The sequence below is a fragment of the Egretta garzetta genome, unplaced genomic scaffold (genome assembly GCF_000687185.1).
Source record: "Egretta garzetta isolate BGI_Z169 unplaced genomic scaffold, ASM68718v1 scaffold117, whole genome shotgun sequence".
NCBI classification, from domain to species: domain Eukaryota; kingdom Metazoa; phylum Chordata; class Aves; order Pelecaniformes; family Ardeidae; genus Egretta; species Egretta garzetta.
This window is the reverse complement of record NW_009260479.1, coordinates 4,176,429-4,191,409: the sequence shown is the minus strand read 5'-3', so window position 1 is coordinate 4,191,409 and position 14,981 is coordinate 4,176,429. Positions and strand designations below refer to the sequence as shown.

Below are 14,981 nucleotides of genomic sequence, written 5' to 3'. Positions count from 1 at the left end.
GGGAACTGGCAGATTAAGGTATCCTAGTTCTAAAGTGGCAAAACTTAGTTTTCATGTGGTTGAACAGGTAGGTTGAAAATCATGTTCCAAGTGCTGATAGTAGATAGAACCTCTTACCTATGCCATAAGTCATTGTAGTATTTGTGTAAAATTTGAAGCCTTCATGCTACGAGTTCTGTGAGTTTAGCAGACTGGAATTTCAGAAACTACCTTTGTATTGCTCAGGTAATGCAGAATTCTGTGACTTGTAAATTAAATTTTCATAATTAGGTGTATGTAATTGCTTTACAGACATTTTTCACTGTCTGAAAGGTATAAAATAGCTTTGGTGTTAATGAGAAAAAGGCTCTTCATCTTTAAGAATTACTATATAGTCTCTGTAACCTTCTCATTGACCCGGTTTGTCCTAACTTCTATCGTATCGTTAAATTTCATTCTCTTTAGCCAGAAGGTCAAACAGCAGCAGCAACTACCGATGCCAAAGTAATAGAATAAACATCATATCAATTTTGATAACTTCTTTGCCTCTCCTTAAGCTTGTACAGATGAAATGGAAATGGAAAGTGGTGGAGAGGATGCGACATTTCAGGAACAACCCATTACTGGTGATGGCCCTGGTCAAGAATCAGCTGTTGGTTGTGTCACAGACGGTAAGAAAGAGTTTTGCAGTCTGAGAAAATGCCAGTAGTGAACCCTTCAGAACCCTGTTCCACTCAGTAAGGTTTGTGGTACTTCATAAATTTAGGAGGGAAAAATGCCTGGAAAGCAGTAGGAGGTAAACTGCATCAGTTCTACTACCTGAACTGTCAAGCAAGACTATTAACTTTCTTGCTGAAGAAGTATTTTATTGAAGGCAAAGATAGTCTTCAGAATATTTGTGTAGGAGAAAATTGTTTTTACTTGTTTGGTGGGACTGTCTTTCTGCAAAAGCTGGACATAGAGTTAAATGCTTTTGTACACTGGAGGATTAATTTCACCCAGTGTGTTTTGGGGCACACCGTAGAACTTCTTTCCAGTTCATGTGCTTTGTGGTTGTAACTCCACAATTCTCTTTGGTTAAGGATTTCTTCTTTTCTTTTTTCCCTTGGTAAATGAAAGATAATTAGTTTGATAATCCACACAGGGTGTGCTGCAGTAGTTGGTCATTTATGTTCTGAGAATAAACACGTCTTATCAATCACACATGAAGTACCAGCCAAAGAAAACAGTACAAATATAATGGTGTCTGGGTCAAGTCCTCTAAATGTGTTAGTGATCGATATCAGTGCTGACGAATTTTCCAGTATGTCCCATCCACTTCCAGCCAATGTTGGAGGATGGTTGCGCTAAGGACAATCAAGAAACCTGCATTTTAAAGCCAAAGCAAAAGTCTCTTGCAGATTATCTGTGAACACTGTGTTACGCATCACAGCCTGTGGTAGAAGTGCCATGATTTAAAACTACCAGTGAAGACACATTCATAATAAAATTCTAGGTTTCAAACTGTAGTGGCTGAGGAGGTTGTAGCAGCATGAATTTAAGAAGAGTGCAAGTGTCATGAAAAGTAAGCAGCCTGTAAGAGAATCAGGGTCCATCAAAAGAAGACAGAAAAAGCCAAATTCAGAGCAAGGAATGTGGTTGTCCATGGAATGGATACAAGACTCTGGAACCCCTTGGTGAAGAAAATTGTGGATGAAAGGTGCTTGATTTGGTTCAAGGGAAAGTTAGACAAATAGTTTTGAAAGAAATTCATGAGACACTAGTAAATTGAAAACCAGCATCAACTATTTTCATTTCAGGTGATTTCCTAAAGCCTGAAAGAGCGCTAGGTGCGAGATGTTTTTTATTTGTACTTGTCCTGTTCTTCTTAGCTGTCTGCTTCTTGGAAGTGTTGGGACAGTTGCTTAAAATACATTAATTTATGCTAGCATACGTCTTCACTACACAGAAATGAAAAAGGAGAAGCTACTTTTATTGCCTACCTGGAAATGTGTGTTCAGATTCCTCTAAAATTAATCTCGGGTCTACTTTCTTGTGATTTACTCTGCTGTGTTTCCGGGGAAGAAAAATAATGATCAAACAGTGGGAATACGTACTAAAACCATAGACTAATATAAACATAGGTACAAAGAAAGATATTGATGGAGTATATTTTAAGCTACATATTAAATTCACTGAAGTAAAATGATACGTACTTCGTGTACTTGATGTGTACCAAGTATACTTGTTGACCAGTACACCTGTGTAAGTTTTTCTTTTTCACACTGAGCCTTTAATATGGTTGTACTTAGTTACAGGCATATCACCAGAAGAAAAGACCACAGAACTGGAAACAGAAGTCTCTGTTGAAATTAATTCAGCTGAAATGGAAATGTCTCCTAGAAAGACACCAGCATCTGGTGACAGTCAGACTGAGAAAATGATGGAAGTGATGGAAGGTGTTCAAGCTGTAATACAGCAGGAGTTAGACAAACAAGTGGAAGAGACACAGCTGCCACAGGGTAGCGTGGAGGTATCAGAAGTATCCACAGTAGACTCTCGGTCTCTGTCTTCAGTACCTGAGACCATAACTGTGATGCCAGAAATACAGGAGACTGAAAGTAAAGGGGGTATTTGTACCCCTGTAGAACAACAACTGGAAATAATAAAAGTGCAAAAAGATGCAGAAAAAGGAGAAACCCGTGAAAAGTCAGAAACACCAGCTCTTCTAGAAGTAGAAACTACTTCTGCAAATGAAGGTGTTGCAACTAGTTCACCAGTTGGAGACAAACCCATAAAATCACCAGCTGAGACTTACCCCTCACTTCCCCCATCAGTTAATATAAACAAGACAAATGTGTCTTCCTCGCCAGATGTTTCATTAGACTTGCATTCTGCACGAGATGTACAGCACAGTCAGCCCCCAGCATTGCCTTCCACTGCTGGAAGTGCTCTCCCTACGACTTACATATCAGTCACTCCAAAAATTGGCATGGGAAAACCAGCCATCACCAAACGCAAGTTTTCTCCTGGAAGACCCAGATCAAGACAGGTAAGCGTGTAGAATATTTCATTACGTATTTATGAAGCACATAGTTCAAATTTCAATATAATGCATTAAATTCACCTGTTTCTTATAATGTGGTATGCATTTATTCTAAGTAGATGTGTATTATATTTCTTCCAGAAAGTAATTTCATGTTAAATAATTGAAAGATCAGACATCATAAAGGTTCTCTAGTGAGAAGTAAGGTTTCTTTCAGCTCATGCTTAAAGCAAAATAAAAGAAAATTTGTTATGTTTTTGATACATATGCTACAAATGCAGATGTACATAAAGCTGTGCCTTTTAATTTATCTCATAATCTTTTTCATTTATTTTGCCTAGTACTTTCACAGTGTGCTAACATTTCTTAAACTGGCTTTACAGAAAAACCTTCAACAACTCCTATTTCCATCGTGCTGCCAGATACTATATTGATCAGCATTTTTAATGGTGGTGTAAAGAATTTGATGGTTTTGCTACATTAGTAAATACCACGTAAGAACTGTCTGGTACAAATCGTTGTGGTTTGACTGGGATTAAATTTGATAAGTGAAAGGAATCCTCAAGTCTGACACCTTCTGTAACATCTTGCTCTCTATTTGAGTTGCGTAGTTGTGGGGAAAATGATTCATCAATCTTTAGGATTTATTTTGTGTTCGCAAAATTCTACACAAAAAGTATGTCACGGTGACAAATTAATGTTTCATTCCTGTTCTCATCACAATTTGGTTTTAGTCTTTGGGACTTCTAGATTGATGATTTCACGCTTTTCTGAACTTAGTGTTAAAAAAGCTTTTTATATACTGCACAGGTCTTTCCATTTTTACATGTTACGTAAGGGTTCAGAATTCTTGGTTCTTAAGGAAAGGTATGAGAGAGTGTTCTGAAAGGATTAAAAGTATATAATAAAGGCAACAAATGTAAGAAATGAACTTTGGAAGGTTTTGGAGTATCTCTGGGTTGGTTTTTTTTTTACCCTTATACAAGCATGTATAAAAAGAATTTTTCTTAGTACTCTGTACTGTCTTAAAAATTAAACTTCTTTTCTCAGTTTATCATGCAAATTGAAAAGGAGTGGGGTTCTTAGGCAGTCCAAAATGAATTCAGGTTTTCTGTTGGGGAAGTTTATTTGTCTTCTTTCGTATTCCAGTATTCATTTTTCTGTACAATTTGCCCTTGCTCTGAATTGGAACCAACATCACGATACTGGTAATAAAATTAGTTAACAGCCAGAGAACCTATTGAGGAAAACATGAAGGTTGATCCCGACTGTAAATGCCTGTAGCAGAATAGATACGTGTCTTAAAAACCGAAAAAAAATCAGTGATAAAAGCAGCAGTTTTATATTCTGTGTACAATAGAGTACAGACATTAACCTCTAAATATGTGGTGTGAGTAATGCAAGTAAAACTGAGTTGAATTACAGTTTAGAAGTCCAGTGTAACACAAAATCCTAGCTGTGATGCTAAATCAATATAATCTGTTCAACAGTTTGCAAAATAAAAAGGTACTTAGCAGTCCCTGTTACAGAACTGGACAAGTTACTTTCAGTATTCATGATCTGTCTTGTAAAAATATGTTGGAAGTCTGTGAAGGTGAAGGTTTCTTTTGATTTCAATTATCTCTGTCTTGTGCTTTGAAGACCTATTGAGATGGAACTTTTGTGAAGTGAATAGCAATTTTCTGGTAAGAAAAGCATGTGCATAGTTTGGTTTAAGTCCCAGTACACTTTCTTACTTTCCGTTGATTATTGAGTTTTACCACAGACTGGCACCTCCGTGGAAGTCAGTGAAAAATTGTCTTGAGTAAGGACTGAAAAAAAAAAAAAGACCCTGTGGATATTTAATTAGCGAAAAATGGCCACTGTTTTCCTCGCCTTCTACCAGTAATCTAAATTCAGCCTAACTAGCTGATAGGGATTTGGGCTTGGGCATCTCTTTCAGACTCTTCATGAGTCAGTTTTGACTTCTATTCATCTCATTTTCCGTGTTGGACATGGAGGATGCGAGTCTTGTACCTGCAGATAATACGTATTTTGAAAAAAGAGAAAAAGCTTGTATGTAATAGATATTTTCTAAGCCCAACTTTATTATTAGGACCTTACTTCTGTTCCCTCTGGGTTTAAGAATTCTGTGTTGATTTTGCTACAGTTAGATTTTTCTAGGTCACTGTGCAGGAAGGTTTATATCATATCTGCAGAAATATGTATATGCCTTAAACAGTGACATAATTACCTCTGGTGCTGTAAGTTTGCTGTGTTACCTTCCTCCTTTGGGCTTTTGCTGCAGGACTGAAACCTGGTGGTTTGTAGACTATAAATAAAAGATTTAGAGATGTGCAGTTACAGGTAGGTGCTTTTCTTTTGAGCACGATGTAATCAGACAAATCCACAATGGGTAAGGCATGTGTTTAAATGTTTGGATTGCACACAGAAACTGGTTTAGGTTTGGGTTTGAGGGTTTTTTTAATTACTAACTTTGCTGTACACATTCAGAGTTTTTTTTTAAAGAATGTTGTACTTTTCCAAATTTAGGGTTGCAGATAGGAGCAGCAACCTCTAAATATATCTGATTGTCAAAGAACACCTTGTGTTTTTATCTACTTGTGCTCAATTTATCTCATCTTAAAAAGTGCACTTGTGATTTTTTTCTTAATATTTGTTTCGGTTCTCCATAGAAAAAATGCTACATTTTTCTGATGTTTGTGCCAGCAGCCCTGTATATGATTTGATCAACTCATCATTTTAGAAACTGATGCACAAATTGGTAAAAGAAAGAAGAAGCCTCATATCTGTAACTGTAATCTTCCTTGCGACGTGCTCTCTTGCCTGCTGTCAGTGCGCTCAGACGCTTAGGTGTGCCAGGGTCTGGTTTGGTTATCTGTTACATGACAATTCTTTAGGACACGTTTGAAGGCAAGTTAGCAGGTTTTCACCAGGTATAAACCCAAAGAATTAAGACCTTTTGTTTCTTTGTGTCATCCTGTACAGACACTTCAAAATGGTTGTTTTCTCCCAGTTCTGGCTTAGGGAGAGCATCGTTGGGCAGGTCCTGACGGCTGAGAAAAGTGCTGCTTTCTGCCATTCCATCTTTTTTTCCATGCAAAGTGTGGCCTCACCACTGAAGAAAGGACACAAATTTAGTTAAAACATTTTAGCCTAACACAGTGTTTCAGTGCTTGTCTGTCCGAAGATGATCCCGTTGATTCAAAACAAGTAAAAAGTGGGGAAAACAATTCTGGAGGAAAAAATGCTTCCATGAATTTATAGGTGTAGCAGTTTGGAATAAACCAGGTCACGTGTGGTTCTTTTCTGGGTGTCACTAAAGAGGAATTTTGCTTTATCAAAAGCCGGTTAATTTTATGGGTTTGAGATCTGTGTCTTTCTGTTTAAAAAATAACACTTAATGCTGTTGTGGCGCTTTCTGTCAGGACTCAGGTTCTGCAGCACAAATGTGACCTTGCAGCTGGATGAGGTCTTAGCAACGTCTTAGAGGGCAGCGAAATCAGAGAGGAAAGTTACACAAATAGGATTGAGTCATTTTTATTGATTAGAAAGGTTTATGGCTTTGATACTTGGTGAAGCTAACACTGGCTCCGCAGCTGCTTTCTTTTATTGCACAAAGGAACTGTCATTGCAGAACCAGTTGCTTGTCCAGGACTGCACGGGTTTAAAATAGATCCTTCATAAAGAGTCTGATTACTCTGTGGACACCAAAGACAAGCCAACGTTACCCAACTTCCACAGATGGCAATAGTCTTCACTTTTTCCTAGAAGATTTAAATCTTTTAATATGTAGCTTACCTTGTTGGAATGTCCTGTTCCTGTTTTTTACCAAAAAAAAAAAAAATAAATCCATTGCAATGGGCTTATGGACCTTCATAGGAAGAAGAATAGGAAAAAAAATTCTCTGGATCCTGAATATATTGCTCTTCAATTTTATAAAACATGCTTCACTGGAGTCAGGGGAATCCATTTAAAGGAATAGTTTCTGATTTGGATATGTTTTCATTAAATTTAATGTATTGTCCTGGACAGTAGGATGAATGATTATCCCTTCCTTCCAAAAATCTATTGATACAATTGCTAATAAACTATATTTGAATAATTATTCAGTTTCACTATTGAATACAAAGTTTTCACAGTGCTGTCCTCAGAGTTGTGTCTGTAGAGTGTCTTCTCCATGGAATATACAGGTTTTCCACCCTTGCTTACAAACTGCAAATTTATGCCAGAGGCAGGACCTCTCTTTGATCTTTTTCATATTTCTTTTTTTCTGAAGTAGTAGTCTTAAAGGAAATTACCATGTAAGTTTATTAAAGACTAATCTGATGTATATCTAATTTGAAATAAATCTTCACAAGGAAAATGGGTATTTTTTTCTGTGGAGGTATACTTTAAATGCTGTTGGGTATATTCTGTGTATCTGAATTGAACAAATTTGAAATAGTTATTTTTGCAACAGCACTATGTACTAGAAAGCATAATATGAAGTCAGTAAATGGAGGGCATTGCAAATGTGGCATTGTAAGACTGGTAAAGAGGTGAGAATGATCTGTAGAATAGTATTGAATAGAAAATAATAACCTACTGTTTTTGTTTTATCTTAAGTATTATTTTAGAATGCGTTTCATGGAAAATACTATGATTAGAGGTATTTAATTTTCATCATGAAGATATTGGTGATCACTGTTACCAGCTCACTACACGTTTCTAGATGGTTTAAAAGATTTTCTAAAATGACACTGAAAAATGCAAAGCACCATGATGGGTTCAGATTTATGTTATTTCTTGGTTATTAAGGCTTTTTTGCTGTCTGGAATTACGTGGTAACAGTAAGTATGTTGTAGTGGTAGATGTTGGGGGGAAAAAAATAGCAAAAAGGGTCTTTTTCAAGGATTAGTTTTTGTTATGGTTTTTATGGTTTTTTTATGAGGGGAGCTTTATTTTGAATAGATTAAATTTTGTTCACAACCCTAAAATTACATCAAATATTAAAATGCAAATCCAGGTTTGTGCCTTTGCGATTGCAGTAGATTTCATAAAGCATTAAGCAGCTAAACACAGTCAGTGGTAATTTAGTGAGATCTCCTGACCCTTGCTGACATTGGGTTTCCTTTTGTTATAATTTACTTGCAGCTGTGTTGTTCAATTTCAAGGACTCAAGAATATGATGGAGAATTAGAACTTCCTGTTTCTGTCACAGTACATAATTATTGCCGTGGTTCTGATGTAAATGAACTGAATAGAACTTTCTCTTCAGTGTTGTGCGGTAATAGGCATTAATTAAAAGCCAAAATATAATTAATGCATCTCTTTGATGTAATGCATTTGTTCGTAGTATTGTGGAAGTGTGTGTTTTTAATTAAGTTTATCTGACCAAGAATTCAAATGTTTCTGATCTACAATAAAACTTGGATTAAATTTCCAATTTAATTCTTAACAATATGGTCCATGAATCATATACAATTCATTTTGTTTTGCAAGTCTGAATATTTCATATTCTGATTTAATATTCTATTAGCTTTTTAATCTTTTGAATATACTTAATCACTAGAGAAGTGTATCTTCTTAAAAGGAAAATAATTTTGTACGTCCCAAATAAGAGGAGGTAGTTTTAGTTGTTAAGTATTTTCAGCATGTTTGAAATCTTGAGTTTTGACCCTTAGCTAGCGTGTTGCCTCCCTTATAGATTGATGTAAAAATTGTTCCTGTGATACACAGATTTTCTTTGAGTTGCCGTATTGTAAGAACAGTTACTTATTACGCATTATGAATTTTAGAAATACAGGGAAACTCTAAAATTCAATGAAAGTTTTAACTTTATCTTGCTAAAATGGAACATTCTTTGATACTAAAAATATGGCCAGCATAGTAAAGTTAAATTTCCTGTTGCCACAAACCTGCTGATGTAGTTGTTAACTAGTGTGACAGTGCTTAGTAAAAAAATGAGATTTTGACAGAGAGATGATTAGTAAACTACAGTGCTCTTGATGTAACAAAACCAGACTTACAGTCTTGCCATTTCTGCCCGGTGGAAGTTGCTGTGGGCTCGAGGAGTGGGATTCACCCAGCCGCAGATACCTGCAGTGTTAAAGACCTGCCGTAGTCACCTTGAGGTTCCCATTAGAGTCGCTGGAGAGATGCAGGGTGAGACTAATCTGACACTTTCCATCCCATGTGGTGAGTTGCCTTCTGCAAGCACCTGTTGCCCTTTGCTGACCATGCAGGGAGCCCAGCAGAGGTGGAGGGTGATGTGTGCTTCAGAGGAGTCACCCCAGGAATGTGTTCGGATAGGTTCCAATTCTATGGAAGTTTGCTTTCTTTCTTTCCTCCCCTTTCTGACTTGGTGCAGTTGTGCCCATGTTATGTCATCAATATTATGCCCTTACGTCCTGGGTGTGAATAAGGACTCCCGTCCATCTCTAGGTTTGCAGGTGCAGAAGGTTTCTGTTCAACACTACTCCCTTGTTGGAGGTTGTTGGAGGTCATTGATCCTTTTGATCTCTTTTGACGCTCTAACTGAAGTTGAGCAAAAAACTGGGATAGTTTAATCTTACAGTGCAAGCTGTTCTATCAAGCATACTCACTTTAACCCAAGTGCAGGTGAGCAGTTGCTGGCACTAGAAGTTCAGCTGGAGTATTTTTTGGAAGCACCTTGCCAGAGGAAGGACAATGATGGGAAATTGGAAACACAGAGGTAATCTTCTGGCGACGAAGCAGTTTGTAGGTTGTGTGTCTAAGTACCACCTGTGTGGACAAAACTGTAGAGTGGTGGAGTTTTTGGGGTTTTTTCAAGTGCTATGTTGTCGATATTCCCCTCCCCATGCAGGCATAGCTAAACTCCTAGAAAGCAGATTTATACTGAATACCACCGTGTCCACACTGTGGGTTGTACCGTTGGACGGTGTTGGCATTTTTAAAATGCAACTTTTATGCGGAATTAGGTCACTGACAAACTTTCTTCTGGGTCCGTTGTGCCAGTTTGAATACTAAGCTATCTGAGCAGCCGTAGGTCCCTGCCTACCCAGCTCTGCAAGCAGAAGGTGTCATATGAGCCCTTTCCTCATCTGCTTGGGGGTAAGCGAGATGTTGGCTCATACTCACCTTCATCAGCAGATTGAGCTAACCTGGCTGTGCCTTGCATGGATTAGGGAGGTCTTGCCCGTGATCCTTCTGGCCTGAAATCAGTTAAGGGGTAGCCCTATTTTCAGTCAGTGCAGCTGTTAGCAAAATACCTATTTACAGTCTGAGATGAATATATGTTTTGATGAGTTGTTGATTCCAAAGAATCTGTTTTCCACATATTTTTGATGGAGAACATTTCATTTCAGAAAAACCCCACTTTTTGCAAAGCTGTCTCATTTTTCTTAATGCTTATTATTGTATAGACCAGTATTCAAAGGCGTAAATGTGTTTGGGATTGCCCATGTGAGCAGTTATGCATGTGTGAATAGTTGGGACTATTAGTATGCAGGAGGTTATTCCGTATCATCCGTGTGATTCTACTGCTGAATGTCGTTCTCGAGAAGGTAAACCTATACTTCTCGTCTGTTTTACTTCTCATTTTGGTGTTCATGATTTCTTACTCTCACAAATTTAGAATTAGGAAAATGTATTATCCTTTAAGTACTCTATTTTGTAAATTTAGAATGAAGTTATTTATTTTGATCTTTTTTTTGATCTATTTTGACTTTACTCAGGGTTCACGGAAGTCTTCTGCAGATTTTAATGTGTATGGGGAACTTCAGCGTTTTTTCTTCTTGTCCATCTTGGCACTTTCTTCTTGTTTTGCCATACTTCTTGTGACATTTTTAGACAATACCTCACCATGATGAGAACTATATAAATAGAGATAATAACCAATTAGTTAAAAAGAGTTTGTAGGTACACCATATGGATGTATATTATATAATAACATTAAAAATTGATACCACAACATAACATGAGAACACTGAGGTGAAAAAACCTTAGTAGAGAGGTTTTATAATGGTTTATTTGTGGCAAACTTGCAGGAAAGAGGTACTTTGTTAATTACCATGGCTGTTTTTCTTTTTTTTTTTTTTAATTGTTTATTTATATTCCTTTTGTTTCACATGCTTCTCAGACTAGTTGTTGCTGTGATTGTCAGCAGTTTAGGTTCAAAAATCAACTAAGGCCACCTGTGCTTTCCAAATGTGATTTGAAGTGTAAAAGGGGATGATAGCATCTCAAAATACTGTGTCCGTTTGATGCAATAAAATGTAGGGATATAATTTGTTGTTATGATTGCTTGCTTTCAATTTGTATTATGCTTTGTTTATGAAACTTACTTTGTTGTACTTAACCATCAGTTTGGGGTTAATATTTGCTTTAGTGTATGTTTCAATGAGAAGCTAAAAATTTCCCACCTTCCTCTCACTCAGTGAACTAATTGACTACTTAATTTAACGTAGAAATGCCTATGCTTGCATGTGCTTTGCTTTTCAGATTTTTTTTTTTGTTGCTTGCTTTTTTTTTTTCCTTTTCTTTTTTCTTTTCTTTTTTTTTATGTTGCGAAGTTTTATACATCTATTTTCTCACCTACCGTATCCTAGGGGACTTGGAGTACCAATAATACAGTCAGCCCACCTTCCTGGTCCCCAGACATTTCAGAAGGTCGGGACATTTTTAAATCCAGACAGCTTCCTGGCAGTGCCATTTGGAGCATCAAAGTGGTAAATAATTTGAATTTATTTTCATGTATCCATTGCTATCTTTCTGCTGTAGAGACTAGTGATGAAATTCTGTATCTCACAACTGAATGAATCTTCCATTGTATTACTGTTTAAGGCCTTCAAAAATTACTGAAACTCTGGAGCATTCAGGTTAAAAAAATATATGCTTCCAGAGTGTACAGTATGATGGCAATGCCCTGATTTTCAGTGGCAAAGAATAGCTTGTATTACCAATTTTTTGTGTGTGTTTAGTACTTCACTTTTTGTGGTTAGCTTTATGTAGCTGTCAAAATAAAGTACCCGAAAAGGAAAATGTCCTTAAGACTGGCAGTGAGGTAAGCCAGGCACGGAAAGGAGCAGAGATCTGAAGGGTGGCTTGAATTTGTTGCTGTGGAGAAATCTCGTAGAGTGCATTTTGAGAGACATCATTTTTAGCAAATGGGGGAATAATAACTTCCCTACCCGATTAGATGGACCAAAGCTTGTATCCACAGTGACGTTTACCATTAAAAACACCTGAAGAAACTAAGTGGAATTACTATTTTTAAATAAAGGCAAAAAAGCTAAATGATGAAACTCTGACAAATAGCTGAAGCTTCCCAATGATTTATTTTCATCTCATTTTAACTTTCATGCTAATTTTATTTTAATTTGACATTAGCTTAGCTTTTGCTGCTTCAAGCATTAATTTTCAGCTTAATACTCAGCATTAACATTGATATAAGTGTGTGCTTATTCCTGTTACTAGTTGTGTGAAAATAACAATACTGATACCTGGTCTGATACACACAAAATAAGAAACGTGCCAGAGGAGTTTACATCTTAAAAAACTGACGCTTTTATGTCCTGTGTGTGCATACGTATTAACTCCATATATATGTAAGGACAACATTTTTAGTTTCACCTTAGTACATATAAATACTTCAGCCATCAGTAGCTCCTTCCTTTCACTTCCTAAAATAGCATTGCGTTGCATTACCTCATTCTGTGAGACTGAGTCAGTTTAATTTCTCTTTCTATTAATAGGTGGATGTTAATAAAATTTTAACATTGGGATGCTTGGATTCTCCCTTTAATTATGACCATAGACTTCTGTATCTTCTTTAAAACAGGAGTTGGCATATTTGAAAAATACTGTTGGTAATATTGAGCCCATAGTGCTGCTTTCCATCCAGGGAACTCCTGTCTCCGTCAGTAGAGACTGTTCATGTCTGTCGGTGACACCATCCCCAAGGAGTTTTGTGGTTCTGTCAACATTGTTCTATTGAGTAAATGTTTTGTCTTGCTATTAAAAGTAGTTTCCAGCAAATGTTTGGATACAGACACCGTATCTGGGTACTTGGTGGATGGAGACGGGCTGTATTAGGAGCTGAGATTATTCACAAATTTGAAATGCAATAAATAATCTCATTGCTTATCTCATAGCAGGAAGGGTACTTATTTGGGTATATACCATAATTACTGTCATTTATAAAGATCAGAGGCTCTGAAACATGTAAAGGTGTCTGACACACCAGCCAGAACTCAGGGACATTGTCAATATGTTCTTTTTCTCTCTGAAAAATGTTAAGAAGGCTTAGGGATCCTCTTCGTGTTTAGTTCATTTTGAAATTAAAAACAATCATGGAATTCAAACTAAATCACAGTATTAATATCAGGTAATCATTATTAAAAACATCCTTGCTTTTCCACAGTTAATTGTAGTTTAACATACTGTGAATACTCCAGAGCACAAACACTGCAATGGTACATCTGCATCTAAAATAAGGAAGGGGGAAAAAGCAGCTGTCTGAAAATAAGTGGATATTTAGTAAGAAACACATTACATTATAGGAAGTGTTGCTCTGAGTACAACTGATAGAATTAATATAGAAAGCTCTCTCTGCATGTGCTGAATTAAGAGAGTTTGGTGGAGCCAGGTCCTGCTTTGCTTTGGGAGCAGGATTGAGTCCTAATAAATTCCAGTGTTTGCTTGATTATTCATAGCATAAGAAAAGCTTCTATGATTGCAAGCAATCAAGTGTCCAGACCCTATTCAGCAGTCACATGACTGTCTGAGCTGACTGTTCAAAAAGAAAAGAAAAATGAATCATAGAATAGAGGATATTTATTTTGGATACTTTGCAACTGTGGAAAAAAAATACATTTCCGTATTTCCAATTATTCCTGAGCAGAAAATAAACATTTCTGGGTTTGGCTGCTTTCTCGCTGGTGATAAAGGTGATCGTATTATGTCATGTAAGTAGTTAAAGGTATTTCACTATGATTTATGCAGTGACTTAATGACTATGACCTAGTGTGCTCATATTCACTTGAAATCATAGGGTGTTTTTTAAATCATGTTTTTCCCTAGATGCATTGAACAAGTTTGAATCCCATACAACAAAAGACCTTCAGGTTGCATTTAAATTGTTATCTTATATTGAATAGGGCCGTGGATCAGGATTCCCAGGGAAGCGGAGGCCACGTGGTGCAGGTCTTTCAGGAAGAGGTGGCAGAGGTAGATCAAAACTGAAAAATGGAGTTGGGACTGTAGTCATTCCAGGGGTAAGAACATTTATTTTTAATTCGTATTGCATTCTGTTAGTGTAACATAGTTTTATTCAGCTATAATTCTTGTATTAAAATACTGTATAAAACCAAAAAGCACTAAAAAGCAGAGGTATTTGATCAAGCCTGGCTATTATTAAGTGTTTGTGATGAAGAACTAGAGCACTGCAGCTTAATGGACCTGAAGCAATTTTATACTGCTCTTGCCACTTAAAGGAACAACTGTTGGGAGTACTCCTTCCACTTCCTCGGGTGGAAAACACGCTAGGTAAAGGCAGCGCTCACTGGAACAACACAAAAGGGGAGAGCAAGGCTTGTGCATAAGAATGTAACAGCAGCCCTAGCACATCAGACCAGAGGTTTTTCTACCCAGGGGACCAAGAGTGAGTGTTGGGGGAAGAGTGCAGAAGCAGAAGAGGCCTGAAGAAGGAGGCACTTCAAAAGTTTGTGGCTTGGGGACTTGCTGAACAGGAGGTGGCATCTTCATCTTGGGCAGCCTGTGTTGGAGCTTTCTTTCATGAATTTGTCTATTCCCTTTTAAAAACTTACAGAAACCATGTTAGCCTTTCTTAGTTCTGCAGCTCATCAGCCTGTTGTTTTAAATTGCTGCCTGCTGTTTCATTGCCTGCTCCTTAGCGCTCTTTACAGAAGAGGCAGGGGAGAGTTGTTTTCTATTCACCTCCCCCATCCATGCCACTCAGTTTCAATAGGTCTCCATCATTTCTCCTGCTTCC

The 14,981-nt window shown here is 37.1% G+C and overlaps 1 protein-coding gene across 1 annotated transcript in view; it reads left to right on the top strand.

The window, feature by feature from the left end:
• Positions 1-14,981, top strand: part of KMT2C (lysine methyltransferase 2C) — a gene marked incomplete at its 5' end in the record, with an annotated part of 219,835 nt that overhangs the window by 132,879 nt on the left and 71,975 nt on the right. The window contains 4 exon segments of the mRNA XM_035899644.1: positions 537-650; positions 2,271-3,010; positions 11,578-11,697; positions 14,128-14,244. Coding sequence (XP_035755537.1) covers positions 537-650; positions 2,271-3,010; positions 11,578-11,697; positions 14,128-14,244 — 1,091 coding nt within the window.